Here is a 14,275-nt window from a genome sequence, read left to right on the forward strand (position 1 = left end):
CTATGGCCGCACACCCTAAGGAGACTATCTTACCGAGTTCACGTGTAGTCTCCCATGCCAACACAAGCCAAGGCAGATCCTGCTTAGCAAAGGGGACAATTCATGCTCACTACCGCAAGACCAGCTCTCCTCTCCAGACTTCTTCTGCAAGTCTCCTTGTTCTAGCCTTCACTCCACTGCAGAGGAACCCATGCACAGATGTAGCCTCATTTCACATTTCTGCTCATGTCCTCTGCGCACAAGAATGACAACTTGCATAAGCCGCATATCAGCTCACAGAAACCACAGGGAAAATTACCCAGCTGGTCTTCCGAACATGAAACTCTGCATATGGGAATTGCTCCAAAGCTGTATATATGGAGACTTGTACAGACCAATTCTGCAACAGCAAACAGACTTCCCCTGCCTGTCCTTCCAAGATCTCCAAGGTAGGTGCACCCTAGCACATACAACCTAATTTAGTCATTAGAATAAACATCTCCCACAAGTGGCTAGAACTGAGCTGTACCCAGACTGATGACAACAGTTTTAAACATGCTCAGAAAGTGCAAAGAGCCACCTAATGGCAAAGCGGGGAAATGGCTTGACTACAAAGCTGGAGGTTGCCAGTTCGAATCCCCACTGGTCTGTTTCCCAGACTATGGGAAACACCTATATCAGGCAGCAGCAATATAGGAAGATGCTGAAAGGCATCATCTCACATTGCGTGGGATGAGGCATTGGTCAACCCCTCCTGTGTTCTATCAAAGACAACCACAGGGCTCTGGGGTTGCCAGGTGTTCACACTGACTGGACGGCACACTTTACCTAAATGCAAAGAGGGGGGATTTGGAGTCGTCCCTGCTATCCTCCACTCCTGAATGCCACACATTTATCTGAACAACCCTGAATAGGCTTCGCAGAAGAGCTCTATCCAGACATTATGTTGTACCTGTAAACAGGTATGTGTACACACGTGCAGCTTTGTATGAATGGTTGTACCTGTGTTTGTTCTACAAGTGAAGCTGGCTTTAGGCTCCTTGAAATGCAAGATCCAGGTAGGAAATATGTTGAATGCAAGTACAGCAGGATACATGCAAATAACTCAGGTGCATAGCAAGCGAAGAGTGCTCCCATGTTCATGTCATGTTCAGTACGTTTCTCCTACGAACTCTTTTTGACTGTTCAACAGCCCCTTACATCTTTATATTCTTGCAAATTCAGTTGTTTAAATAGTGGATCCTTTAAAGACAGAGCGGGGAGTGGGTAAAGGATTATGCCGGCTGGAAATGTGTTAAGTTGTGTGTTGAAATGTTTCTCCTAATGCAGATTTGCATGGATATACTGGCTTGATATTATTACATTCTGGTGAGTTCAGTGGCTGTTTGTACCCTCAAGAACCCATATATGGTACAGGGTGTGTGGGGGGGGGGGGGAACGCTGCTTAACTGGCAGGTGGGGAGGGGGCTCTGAAGGCCTTTAGGTCCAGGCTCCAAAACTACCTAGGTGCACCAATGAGTTTAGATTTAAGCAGTTCTCCTTCTCCGCTATTTACTCAAGGCGTGATCAATCCATGCAGCAGAATGAAATGAAGATGAGATGGTAGAACAGCTGGATCACTTCAGAGAGCAGATGGGCAACTGCATTGTTTTCTGCATTGTTTTTCTGCAACTAGAAAGCTAGTACAGCAGGGAGCTGAGTCAGCAGGAACTCCTTTCCCTGAAACACTAGCTTCCTTCTCCTTCTAGGTTGTTTTTCGCTCTTGTTTTTAATGTGGGAGAGTTGAAAAAATGGCCTCCCATCCATCCTGCAGTCTGGGGTGATTCAGACGGCTTCACCGCCTCAGGATTCTACCCGCTCATCCTGTCCCCTGTGTAGATTAGGTCTGAAAGGAGCAGATAAGCCAAAATTCACATCGCCCACCATGATGTCTGGCTTGACTGCGAGGCCCTCGAATTCCAAGAAAAGAGGATAAGGGAAATCCTCACAGCCTAAACACAGCATCAGCCCCAGTCAGAGTACGAGGGAGAGAGGGAGAGAGAGAGCTCAAATCCATTGCATCCGGTTTATATCCCTCTCGGATGCCACTGCAGAGCTCGCTCGGGAGATTATATCATCATGGGCGGCTCTCTCTTCTCCCCTCCTCCTCTGGCGTTTCAAAGGAGAGATGGCATCTTCAGGCCTAGATGATCCCCCTGGAACCAGGGAGGGGAGGAAAGAGCAGCAGGAGGAGAACAAGGCCTAGATTAAGAGGTGTTAGAACTGACCCTCGCTGTAAAATTTCCCTCTTTTCATTCTAGCCTTCCCCAAGCAGAGCAAAACTGGGTGATTAGTGTCCACTAGAATGAAAAGGAAATTCACAAGCAATAGGGCTATGAGCTGCCGCCACCAATAACCACGAAATGGAACCTCCATATTCCAAGGCAGTATAACTTTGGATAGCATCTGCTGGGGACAAACAGGGCCTTGGAGCCCTGCTTGCAAGCTTCCTAGAAGCATCTTGTCTGCCACAGGGCACTGGGCTAGATGGAGCACTGGATGACGAGAACTTAGAGTTATCCAATGAAACTGAGGGGCAGCAGATTCGGGACAGACAAGGCAAAAAGGACTTCTTTACTTAATTAACTCACGAGGCATAATTAACATGGAATTCACTGCCACAAGAGCGGTGATTGCTGCATATTTGGATGACTTTAACAGACATGAGGAAAATTCATGGAGGTTGAAGACTGTTATTCATGATGATGGAATGAAACCCATTTCAGAGGTGAGATACCTCCGAATACTATTTGCTGTCGGACAAGGCAGCAGCAGTAGAGTGTGATGGCCTTCTGCTCTTTTGGGGAGCTTAGGAACATAGGAAGCTGCCATATACTGAGTCAGACCATTGGTCTATCTAGCTCAGTATTGTCTTCACAGACGGGCAGCGGCTTCTCCGAGGTTGCAGGCAGGAATCTCTCTCAGCCCTATTTTGGAGATGCTGCCAGGGAGGGAACTTGGTACCTAGATGCTCTTCCAAGAGTGGCTCCATCCCGAGGGGAATATTTTAGTGCTCACACATCAAGTCTCCCATTCATGTGCAACCAGGGCAGACCCTGCTTAGCTAAGAGCACAAGTCATGCTTGCTACCACAAGACCATGCCCCTTAGAGGCATCAGGACTGCAGCAGTGAGAAGCAGGATGCTGAGCCTGGCGGGCGTTTGATCTGGCCCAGCAGAGATCTTTGCTCACAGCAAACACACCAGCACCCAGGGGCGGCCCTTCCATGAGGCAAGGTAAGGCAGTGGCCTCTGGCAGCAGATTACTGGGGCAACAGCAAAGCAGCAAGATGCCTTCCTGCCCCACTGCTTTGGGAAAAAAGAGAGAAAGTGGGGGAGGAAGGTACACGCAAAGCGGGGGGGGGCACTGGGTGCCCAACCTCAAGTGCCTTGAGCCACCACTGCCTGAATCCCATCCAGACCACGTGGATGGAGCCTGCATGACCACTCCCTTGGCTGCAGCCACCTTCCAAATCTGCCACTCAAATGCAGAGGAAGCAGCAGTGCTTCGAGATCTGACCTAATAGGCTGATTCATATTCCTGCATGGGAGTCCAGGACGCTCCTGACAGCTTGTGGCTGCAGTCAACGCTCATCCAAGCACATGGCTGTGCAGATGCCTGCAGCAGAGCCAGCTTTGGGGATATCAGCATGCCGAGTTGCTTCTGAACCTCTGCCCTCCCTCCCTCTCTCCCCATCTTATTGGGAGGAGGTGGTATTAGAAAGAAACCATTTCATGACATGATTCTTCCTCTAGCAATCCCAGATTTGTCACTCAAGAACTGCTGCTTCTCTAGAAGCACAAACTTCTGCAAGGGGTAGCATTTGGATACCCCTGCAACATATCAGGACAGGTCTATTCATATATTTATTTAAGAGCATCTAACCAGATTTGTTATCTATCAAGAACATGCTGCAAATATTTCTCCCTCCCGCCCCTTTTCTACCCTCTTTGTGTGGGGCGGATGTAATCGTATGAGGATCTGGCCTAGCAAGCGAGTGTCGTGAATATCTCCACGTGTCAAAAGTCTCACAGCCTTCCCGCTTCAATCCACTTTTCAGAAAGGATGTGTGGAGCTGTGATCTAAACCAGGGGTGACGAAGAATTCAGAAATGCAGGCCTCAAGGATAACAAACTTCCCCAGCTTGGAATTCCAAATGACATTGTGAGAAGAGTATGGCCCAGTTCAGACGTACAAGTTAACTGGAGTTAAGCATGGCCGAGGTTTCAATTCTTAATTCCAATCGCACTGCAGACATTCACCAAACTGTGGCCAGCCAAACTCCATCGGAAGGAGCCCCTCCCTGCTGCCTGGCCACCGAGGCACATCCCTGCCACCTCTATGACTGCAGTTTGGAATAGGCACAAAACCGCGGTTATAGATGAGTCGGCATTTGGGCATAATACTTCAGCAGCAAAACCTCCATCGCCGCCGGCAAAACTTAAGAGATAACTGATGGTTCCAATTGGAGTTTGGCAAGGCTAACCCAAGTTAGCTTTTGGCTCATAACCACAGTTTCACGCGCTTGAGTGTACTGCAGTTACAACCTCAGCCAGCTATAATTGTGGTTATCCTGTACGTCTGGACTCAGCCTATGAACGCCTCCAGATGCAGGAGCAGCTTGAAATGGGGTTGGCCATGCACCACCAGCCAGCCAGTCTTCGGAACACAGGAAGTTGCCTTATTTTGAGTCAGTCCATTGGTCCATCTAGTTCAATACGGTCTGTGCTTCTGGCAGCAGTTCTCCAAGGTTTCAAACAGGAGACTTTCCCAGCCCTACCTAGAGATGCTGCCAGGAGCTGAACCTGGACACTTCTGCATGATGTTTCAGCATGATGTTGAAGCAGATACTCTACCACTGAGCGAGGGCCCCAACTCCTCAGCTCACCAACAACAGTCTTCCACTAGACCATGGCACTCTCTCCCATGAGACTGATTCCTTGGTCCATTTCCTCCCAAACATTGCCAACCCCTATGCTCAACGAACAAACGAAGATTCCAGCATTGACCAAACAGCCTGGTCTTTAGATCTGCTCTGAGATGGCCCCAGATTTGAGTCCTCTGGGCCATGCAGGAGCTTGGAACAAGGACACGGCAGGGTGGTCCTGTTCCCCCACTATGTCAGCTCCAATTTCCATCTCCCCGGCTCGCGTCCGGAGAGGCTTAGCTCACAAGCGAGTGGCAATCGCTTCCCCTTCCCCTATCACGTCAGGTTTGCAATGCACAGTCCCCCAAAGCATCACTCAGGGGCTTGACACTGCTGCAGGGAAGCAGCACCAACAACAGGCACAGCAGCAACAACGGCCGTCCTCCTTTTCGCTGCCTCGGCTTCTCTCTCGGCCCAGACAGCCCAGCTGGCTTCTCTCTGCCACTGCTTAATTAAAACCAACCAGGCGGAAAGGATGGAATTTAAAAAAAAAAAAAGAGGGAAGAGTGAGTGAATGAGCTTCCTGAGTGGGGAGCAAGATGAAAGGAGAGGTTGTCCTGGTTGGTGTGCACTATCCAGTCCACCCAAACTAGACTTGGGTCAAAGACAGGTGTTGAACTTTCCACGCGGCAGAGGTCTTGATAGCATCTTCTCTGTTCTCAGAACAGAAGTGTACTTTTTCCTGTCCTGGAGTGGGCTCCGAGGGAAAAAGATGGGGTTTTCACATTTGAGAAGGGAGAATAAGCTGTGGTGAAGGACCTATTGGCTAGCACCTGTGATGGCTACGTTCCTTGACATTCCTCATGTCCTGTGGAAGACATTTTGTTCTATAGTAAAAACTGTTGCAGGAAGGCAGGTAGCTTTTTCCATTGCTGTACTAATACTTCAGAGCCTAGCATCTCCTGCTAGAAGGATTAGGTCGGGGGAAAGACCTCTGCTTCAGATCCTGCAGAGCCGCTGCCAGTCAGAGTGGAGAGATGGCCGGTGGGATAGATGGCAAATGTTTAAATTTGAGGCAGCTTCATATGTATGGAAGAGTCTCGCTTTTCTATAACTCTGGCAGATGCGTCACTTTACCCACCTCTTCAATACGGGTAGCAATGTTCTCTAGTACCTACCAATTCCCTGATAAGGTCTCCTCTGCATACTTCTCCTGCAAGGACTGAAACCATCAGCATGGCAACTCCCATCATACCCAACTACTGGCCATGTGGCAGCAGGGGATGATGGGAGCTGAAGTGCAAAAACAGCTAAATGACCAAAAGTTGTGCATCCTGGTCTACACTGACTGGCGGTAGCCAGAGTTTCCTCTAATGGGGATGCCCAGATGTTGTTGACGACAACTCCCAGAATCCCCAAGCAAAAGTCACTGCAGCCGAGGATTCTGGGAGTTGTAGTGAACAACATCTGGGAATCCCCATTAGAGGGAACACTGGTGGTAGGTCTCCAAGATTTCAGGCAGGTCTCTCTCAGCCGAACCTGGAGATACCAAGGTTTGAATCAGCATGCAAAGCAGATGATCTACCACTGAACTAAGGGCCCCATCCCCAATGGATGTAAAACCAGTACAAGTTCATTGCACTGACAAAGGATTCTTCCACGACTTTAAAGACTCACCGGCATATTCTGGGTCCACATGGGGAGGGTAGAACCCAAACTTGATGAAGATGGGGATAGGCACTCCAAACTTGAACCACTCCACCACGTACGGAGGGGGCTGGCCCGTCAGCGGATGGATCACGTCGCATCCCAGGATCACGCTCTCCCCAGCACGAGCCGTCACAAACTCGGGTTCCTCCCTTAAACCGTGGGCACCTGGAAGGAAGGAAAAGTGGGGGAGGTTGAGAATCAGCCTGCCCACAAGGCTCACACCGGGGCTAGAGGGAATTGGGCTCCAGGGATGAAATGCCACACAATGAGATATTGGCAACAGGCATCCTGTGTAAGACTGGAAGAATTCCCCATCAGCCAAGATAGTTACCACCAAGGAGCTGAGTCATGAGTTGTAGAGACCAAGAAAGCAAAAGACAAGAGAACATAACGAAGAGCCCCCGCTGGATCAAGCAAGAGTCCATCATCTTGCTTTTCACAGGGACCAATCAGATGGTTACAGGAAGCCCACAGGAGAACATGAAGGCAATCCTCCTCTCCCAGATCTGCATGGAGATTCCACTTAACCAGGGGACCCCAGCCTTGCATTCCCAGGTGTTCTTGGATTACAGCTCTCATCATCCCCAGCCACAATGGCCTTTGGCTACAGTGGCTGGGAATTATGGGAGTTGTAGTCCAACAACATCTGGGGATTCAAGGCTGGGAATCTCAGCACGTAGCTATCACAGCTAATATCCACCAAAAGGCCTACCCCGCCACCCCAGGTATTTGTCCAAGCAGCTTTTGAAGCCACCCAAGCCAGTGGCTATCACCACATCTTGTGGCAGTGAGTTCCACAAGCTAAGTATGTTCTGCATCAAGTAGTATTTCCTTTCATCTGCCCTGGATCTACTGCTACTGAGACCTTGGGTTAGGGCGGTATAAAAATGCACTAAATAAATAAATAATCAATTTCATGGGCCCCCCAAGCTCTGGTATTATAGGAGAGGGAGAGGAGAAAATTCTGTCCACTTTCTTCACATCATGCATAATTTTATAAACTCCCATCATAGCAGAAAACAGACATCCCGCTCCTCTTCATAAGCTTGGGGCTGCAGCGCTAGTTTTGCATTTGATTGTGCCTGAGACTCATGGTAGCAAGCAGGAATTGCTCCCTTTGCTAAGCAGAGCCTGCCTTGGTTTACATTTGGATGGGTGACTACATGTGAACGCTGTACAATAGTCCCCTTTGGGGATGGGGCCATACCTCAGTGGAACAGCATCAGCATGTTCACATGTAGAAAGGCCCAGGTTCACTCCCTGGCAACATCTCCAAGATAGGGCTGAAAGAGACTCCTGCCTGCAACCTTGGAAGCTGCTGCCAGTCTGTGCAGACAATATTGAGCAAGATGGACCAATGGTCTGACTCGGTATAAAGCAGCTTCCTATGAGTGTTTAGTTCCTATCTGGAAAACAATCCTATCCTCAAGTGAACAGCCAGTGGAATACAACCCAAGACACACAATCACACCCTTCTTCAAGGTCAACCTCAAACATGCACTCAGAATGCTTGTCATGTCCTCATCACACCCTCCTCATCTGCCCAGTGACCCCAGGGGTAGACTAGGACAGGGCAGATCAGGCGAAAAGCACCGGTCTGCAGAGTTTGGGAATAACACACACCCCCACCAGCATCTCTCCAAAAGCATCCCAGATGCAGCTGAAGGCTCAGGAACTGCAGCAGGTTAAAAAAAGGAAGGAAGGAATAAGAAAGGAGGATGCATCTGCAAGAAAATGTCTCTATCTGTGCAAAAGGCTAGTTCATAAAACAACGAGAGAGGGGGGGGTGTTTGGAACTCAACCTCCCCTCTAAGCACACCCCACCCCAAAAGGCCAGAGCCAGACGCTGCAAAGCCAGCCTCCCTCTCAGCAATGCTCCAAGGTGACCTTCCCAAAGGGGTTCCTCCCCACCCCCACAGAGCATGCCTTTCTGCCTCCCGTTCGAGAAGGGAGGAGCGGGAGAGAGAGAACCGGCAGCAGGCAAGAACCGTATGGCTGTTAAAAAAAAAAAAAAAAAGCCTCTCTGCATTGCCTAATAATACCTGCAGGGAATGTCTCCTCCTTGTAGCAGGGGAAGCATCCATTCATAAACCCATTTGATCTGCCAGCCAATCGCCAACAAAGAACTCCAAAAATCCCTGGAATGGGTCTTCAGCAGGGAAACCGCTGACGCAGCCCAGGCTGCAGTACAAGCAGTGACAGCATTGTTGAAACAGAAGCGGGATGAATTGCCGTGGCTGCTACGCCCAGGGAGAGAGAGAACCCAGTATTGATTACACTTACACACACCGCCCTACCTGGCATTGCAAACACGCAGACATCCTCACCAGAGCCTGGAATCACACCTCCCTCCAATGCATAAGCTAGAATCCATGGTCTGATAGGAACATAGGAAGGTGCCTTCTACTGAGTCAGACCGTTGGCCCCTCTCACTCAGTATTGTCTACACTGACTGGCAGCAGCTTCTCCAAGGTTTCAGGCATGGCCTTTCCCAGCCCTACCTGGAGATGCTGCCAGGGATTGAGCCGGGGACCTTCTGCATGCAGAGCGGATGCTCTGCCACTGAGTTACAGCCCCATCCGCAAAGGTGGCATACACAAGTCTCTCATCCAGACACTGACCACACCAAGAGCTGCTCAGCTCCAGCAAGGTGTTGGTATTGTGCGTCCTTAGACCATGTTCTGGGTCTGCAGAAGAATGAACTCCAAAAAGAAAAGAAAAAGACATCCTTAGCCATTAAGAATCGAGGAGCTGGGATACTAGAGACTCAAAAAAGGATGTTAAAAAAAAAAAAAGGACATAGTATCTAGGAGGAGAGCTGGTCTTGTGGTAGTAAGCATGAATTGTCCCCTTTGCTAAGCAAGGTGCACCCTGGTTTGCATTTGAAGGGGAGACTACATGTGAGCAGTGCAAGATATTCCCTTGGCATCTCCAAGAGAGGGCTGAGAGAGACTCCTGCCTGCTACCTTGCTGCTGCCAGTTTGTGTAGACAATACTGAGCTAGATGGACCAGTGGTCTGACTCAGTATAAGGCAGCTTCCTCTGTTCCTCTCCAAGCACCTTTTTTTGCTGTAGTGCAGCCTGGGACAGGAAAGTGAGAGCAATTCCATCCAGCCCCGGCTTGCAGAGGAAAGGGGGACCCTACAGAGCAGCTGGTGCAGTTTGGTGATGTCACTTCTCATCAGAGCTGACAAATGAGGCTTGACTGAGCCCCTGCAGAGCGGGAGAAGGTGAGCTCGGTCTACGGATTAATACTCCTTGCAAGCACCACTTTCCCAGCATCGGCTCTGCGGGTACCACTTTTCTGGGCACAGCATCAAGGCATCACTTGAAGCAAGGCTTTCGCAGTCCACTCCAAGCCCCACTCCCACCCCCTCCAAGTGTGGAGTGCTGGCTGTCATGACCCAAGGGTGAGAAAACAGCACTCTGCAGGTGCTCAGGGGCGCGCTTTGCAACCAAACTCAACAGGCAAGGCAGGGAGGGGTGAAAAGGCAATTGCCATGGCTAGAACAAGGTGTGGGGCCAGGTCTGAGTCTCAAAGCCAGTCCCTGCCCGGCCCTCAAGCCCCCGCCCCAAATTGAACTCACAGCAACACCCACTTCAAGTTCAGCGTTTCACTTTCCCGCACCCCAAATGTATAAGGGGCAGCCATTCATTTTCCTTGGGCAAAAGCCAAGGGCCGGCCATAGGGGCAGAGGAGAGCAAGGCTAAAGCCATCCAATGAGCCCCAGCCTTGGGATTCGAACCCAGCAGCCTAAGAAGAGAGTCAGCACAGCCCGGGGGGGGGGGGCGGGGATCCTGCTTCTCAGCCACACGAGAGTGCGCCGGGATGTGGGCACAGAAGATGGAACGGTGGGACGAGGGACCCATCCCGGGGCTGAGCCTGCCCTGACCCCCGGCTCGAGACCAGCTCCTCCTTGGCACACTCCTCCCCGAAAGCCACCATGCAGCATCTCAGAGAGAGAGCGAGAGCGCACACAGATCTCCTTCCTCCCAGCTCCTGTGCTCTGCTCTACAGGGCTGGTGCTGATTGGCCCAGAATGACATCACTGTATTTTCCACAACAGGCGTCTCGTACGCTGGCAGGTCTATTTTTGGCACCCAGGAGACAGAGGCATTAACCAGCAAGCAGCCCCAGCGGGACCCCGGGCGGGCTTGTGACCAGAGTCCCTCTGGGGGAGAGCTGAAGCAGGTGGCCTTGGTGCGGCGCACTGCAGGAGCTCCTGGGTTAGCCGGCATTGGGGGGGGGGGAAGCAAGCCGCCTCCTCTCCCCCCCCATACACAGCTTCCCCCCTCCCTGCTGGGAAAGAGGAGGGTCCCCTGGATATATGCAGCAGTGGGGGCCGCTGGGAGGAGCCAGGGAGAACGTGGGGAGAAGAGGGGTGCACGGCACTCAGCGGCACCGCCTGGAAGCAGATCCATGGGGCTGCATCTTAGGAGGGGGAGCTCCACCCCCTGGATGCATCCCGGCTCCATCCGCCTGCAGCCTCCATCTCAGAGCCGAGGGCAGTTCTCGGCGTCCCCTCCTCCCACACCCCACAAGCAGCCTGCAGAAAGCAGGTGCGCCCTGTTCCCTCCCCTGCCCCACTCCCCAAAAAGCCACCCCCAGAATGGCTCTCTCTCTCTCTCTCTCTCTCTCTCTCTCTCTCTCCGCACCTCGGCCTGCCTCATTATCGCTGCATTGCCAAGGTGGCTTCTTTCGCAAGCTGTCAGCAGACGCTGACAGACGATGACTTCAGCACCCTTCCCTCTGCCGTTGCAAGGAGCCCTTCCAGGGACACAAAAGCAGCCGCGGGTTCACACACCTGCCAGGGCCCAGATCGATTTCTATGCACGTGAGTGTGTGTGTGTGATGGGGCGGGGGGGGGGGGCGCTCATTTTTATTGCAGCCAACAGTGCAAGATATCGCAGGCGACATGCAAATAATCCTGGGACTGGAAGATCAGAAGGCTGGAATATTCCCTGGGGAAAGGAGTGCGCCCCCCCCATCTTCTTCAGAGAGGCAGAAGGGAGAAAGCAACCTGTCACCCAGCTGAGGGGAGGGGGCTCCCTCAGGAACCCGGGAAAATTTATCCCTCCTGTCCCAATTTATTGTGAAAATTTATTTTTTCACAATCCAAAGCCAACTGTTGCAGTTTGTTACTCCCCCCCCCCCACCTTAAGCATTATACAGACTATTTGCTATGGCCACCTAATGGTGCAGAGGGGAAATGACTTGCCTAGCAGGCATGAGGTTGCCGGTTCAAATCTCTGCTGGTATGTTTCCCAGACTATGGGGAAAACACCTATATCAGGCAGCAGTGATCTAGAAAGATGATGAAAGGCATCATCTCATACTACGCAGGAGGAGGCAATGGTGAACCGCTCCTGTATTCTACCACAGGGCTCTGTGGTCACCAGGAGTCAACACCGACTCAACGGCACACCTTTACCTAAATGGAACCTCCATGTACAGAGGCAGTGTACCTCAACAGCAGATGCTACAGGGACAAACAAAGGGACTGTATTGGTGGAGGAGAGGGAGGCCTAAGGCAAATATCTTACAGTACTTGCATAGTTTTTTTAATTTATTTGATTGGATGTAGTCTCCCATCCAAATGCAAACCAGGGCAGACCCTGCTTAGCAAAGGAGACATTTTACGCTTGCTACCACAAGAGCAGCTCTCCCCAAGACCAGCTTTGCTCATCTGGCTAAGGCTCCAAAAATGAGTGCTGATACTAACAAGCTCTCTCCCCACTTCCACATCAGTAGAAGGGCCTCGGCTGGAAAGCCAGGAAGGACTGAGAAAGCGATTCGGAACTCTAGTCAATTTCACCTGCACAATGAAAAGGATCACTCTGGACTTGCTCCAAAGAAGGGAAAGAGATGTGCCAGTTTCACAAGAACTCTGTGCAGCCTCTCCAAGTTGGTGGACATCTATTTCCTCCCCAGTCCCATTGCACGTCTCTTCCCCCCCCAAAAAACCCTAGCATATCCAACTGCCAATATTTTTCTCTTGATGCAAATTAAATCTGATCAACTTGGACATGGATGGGGCAGTAGGAAAGACCTGGAGGTTCTGGGACAGAATGGTCTGGTTCGAACGACTGCTCCGGTGTCCGCTTACTAGGAATCCAGCGGTTCCTGCCACATCCATGCTCCGGCAGAGTACATTGCATGAACACAGAAGTTGTCAGCAATCTCCACTCAGAGTCATACCAAGCAGGCGTGAAGGCAAGATCATCCAGCTAACTTCAGATCTTGGATTACCGATCTCAGCTTGGTGTCGGGATGGCGCCGTGTCAAGTGGGGGTTGCTGACATTTTCTGAGTTCACATGGCATGCTGCATGGGAGCACATGTGCGGCGGGAACCTCTAGCTTCCTCGGAAACCGACACTGGAGTGATCATAAGAACCAACCCTTTCATTGTAGTTCTGCTGTTCCTGACAGGATTTAGCGGAGGCCCCAGATTCAAAAGGGCTGAAATGTTCTCTGGCACACACTTTGTGGCACATGTGTACAGTAAGGGCCATTCTGTGGAGGAGTCCATGAAAGGGCTCTCTGAAGCGAGAAGGTTTTTAAGCCATGCAGCACACCAGGAGCACTCAGGCAGTCTGAACTACTCTGCAGGGTTGTTGTGTGACTGAAATAAAGCATGTCTGAGAATGCTCCAAGGGCACTTGATGCTGTTTGTTTAGTCTTCACTACAGTCCAGTCCTGTCAATGCCTGGATGGAAGGCTGCAGGGAAGTCCCAGATACTTTGCTCTGAGTTTTCCAAAAGAACAGCAGGACAAAGCAGGGGTGTGCAGTCTTATAGCAATTTAAAACTAGATCCTGTCAGGAACCTAGGAAGCTGCCTTACCCCATGTCAGACCCTTGGTCCATCTAGCTCAACCTTGTCAACACTGACTGGCAGCAGCTCTCAAAGATTTCAAGCAGGAGTCTCTCTCAGCCCTACCTGGAAATGCCACCAGGGACTGAATCTGGGATGTTCTGCATGCAATCGGGTGCTCCATCACTGATCTACAGTCCTGTTGGAGGGGACTGATCCCCATTATAACAGTTTTGACTGATCTCCATTATAACAGAACCAGCATGAGCAGCAAAAGTTGAGCCCGTTAAAGGGTAAGTCGAGACAGTTGTTTAAGAGCCAAAAGCAAGTAAGCTTTATTTGGGGGAGTTACATTCTGGGATAGAAAAGCCCGTGTGCCTGAGCTTTCTGCCTCCATAGTACAGAGCAGAGAGAGAGAAAGAAAGAAGCCACATGGCTCATGGCATCTGAAGCAGAGAGAATCAAAAGCAGTCCAGGAGCAAGAAGGGAAGAAGAGTGGAGCAGAATAGGCCCTGAGAATATCAGTCTACCAACCAGAGAAAGCCAGATCGAGGCGGGGGGTGGGGGAGGGAGACCCACCCATCCTTACTGACACATTACTCCTAACACCCCTAGAACATTTCAAGACAGCAAAACTTTACTGTGAGTTCAAATCCCCCACCCCACCCCCGCAAGCCAACACAAAAGTGGATGTTTTATCCCCGGACATAAGTTGGGCTACACTCTAACGTGCAATGAAAAACCCGAATTGTGTCTGGAGTGCTCCCCAATAGCTCACAGGGACTTTGGAGTAAATCTGGCCGATATGTGGATGCACACCCTCCATTCCAGAGGAGCACGGGTGTAGCTATAATTGAGCAAATGGG

The 14,275-nt window shown here is 50.9% G+C and overlaps 1 protein-coding gene across 3 annotated transcripts in view; it reads right to left on the minus strand.

The window, feature by feature from the left end:
* The window catches only part of IGSF9B (immunoglobulin superfamily member 9B), a 112,997-nt gene that overhangs the window by 74,196 nt on the left and 24,526 nt on the right, over positions 1-14,275 (minus strand). For all 3 annotated transcript variants that reach the window (XM_053270242.1, XM_053270243.1, XM_053270244.1), the window contains exon 2: positions 6,563-6,760. In XM_053270242.1, coding sequence (XP_053126217.1) covers positions 6,563-6,760 — 198 coding nt within the window. The remainder of the gene's footprint in view (positions 1-6,562; positions 6,761-14,275) is intronic.

Source organism: Hemicordylus capensis, chromosome 8 (genome assembly GCF_027244095.1).
Source record: "Hemicordylus capensis ecotype Gifberg chromosome 8, rHemCap1.1.pri, whole genome shotgun sequence".
Taxonomy (NCBI): domain Eukaryota; kingdom Metazoa; phylum Chordata; class Lepidosauria; order Squamata; family Cordylidae; genus Hemicordylus; species Hemicordylus capensis.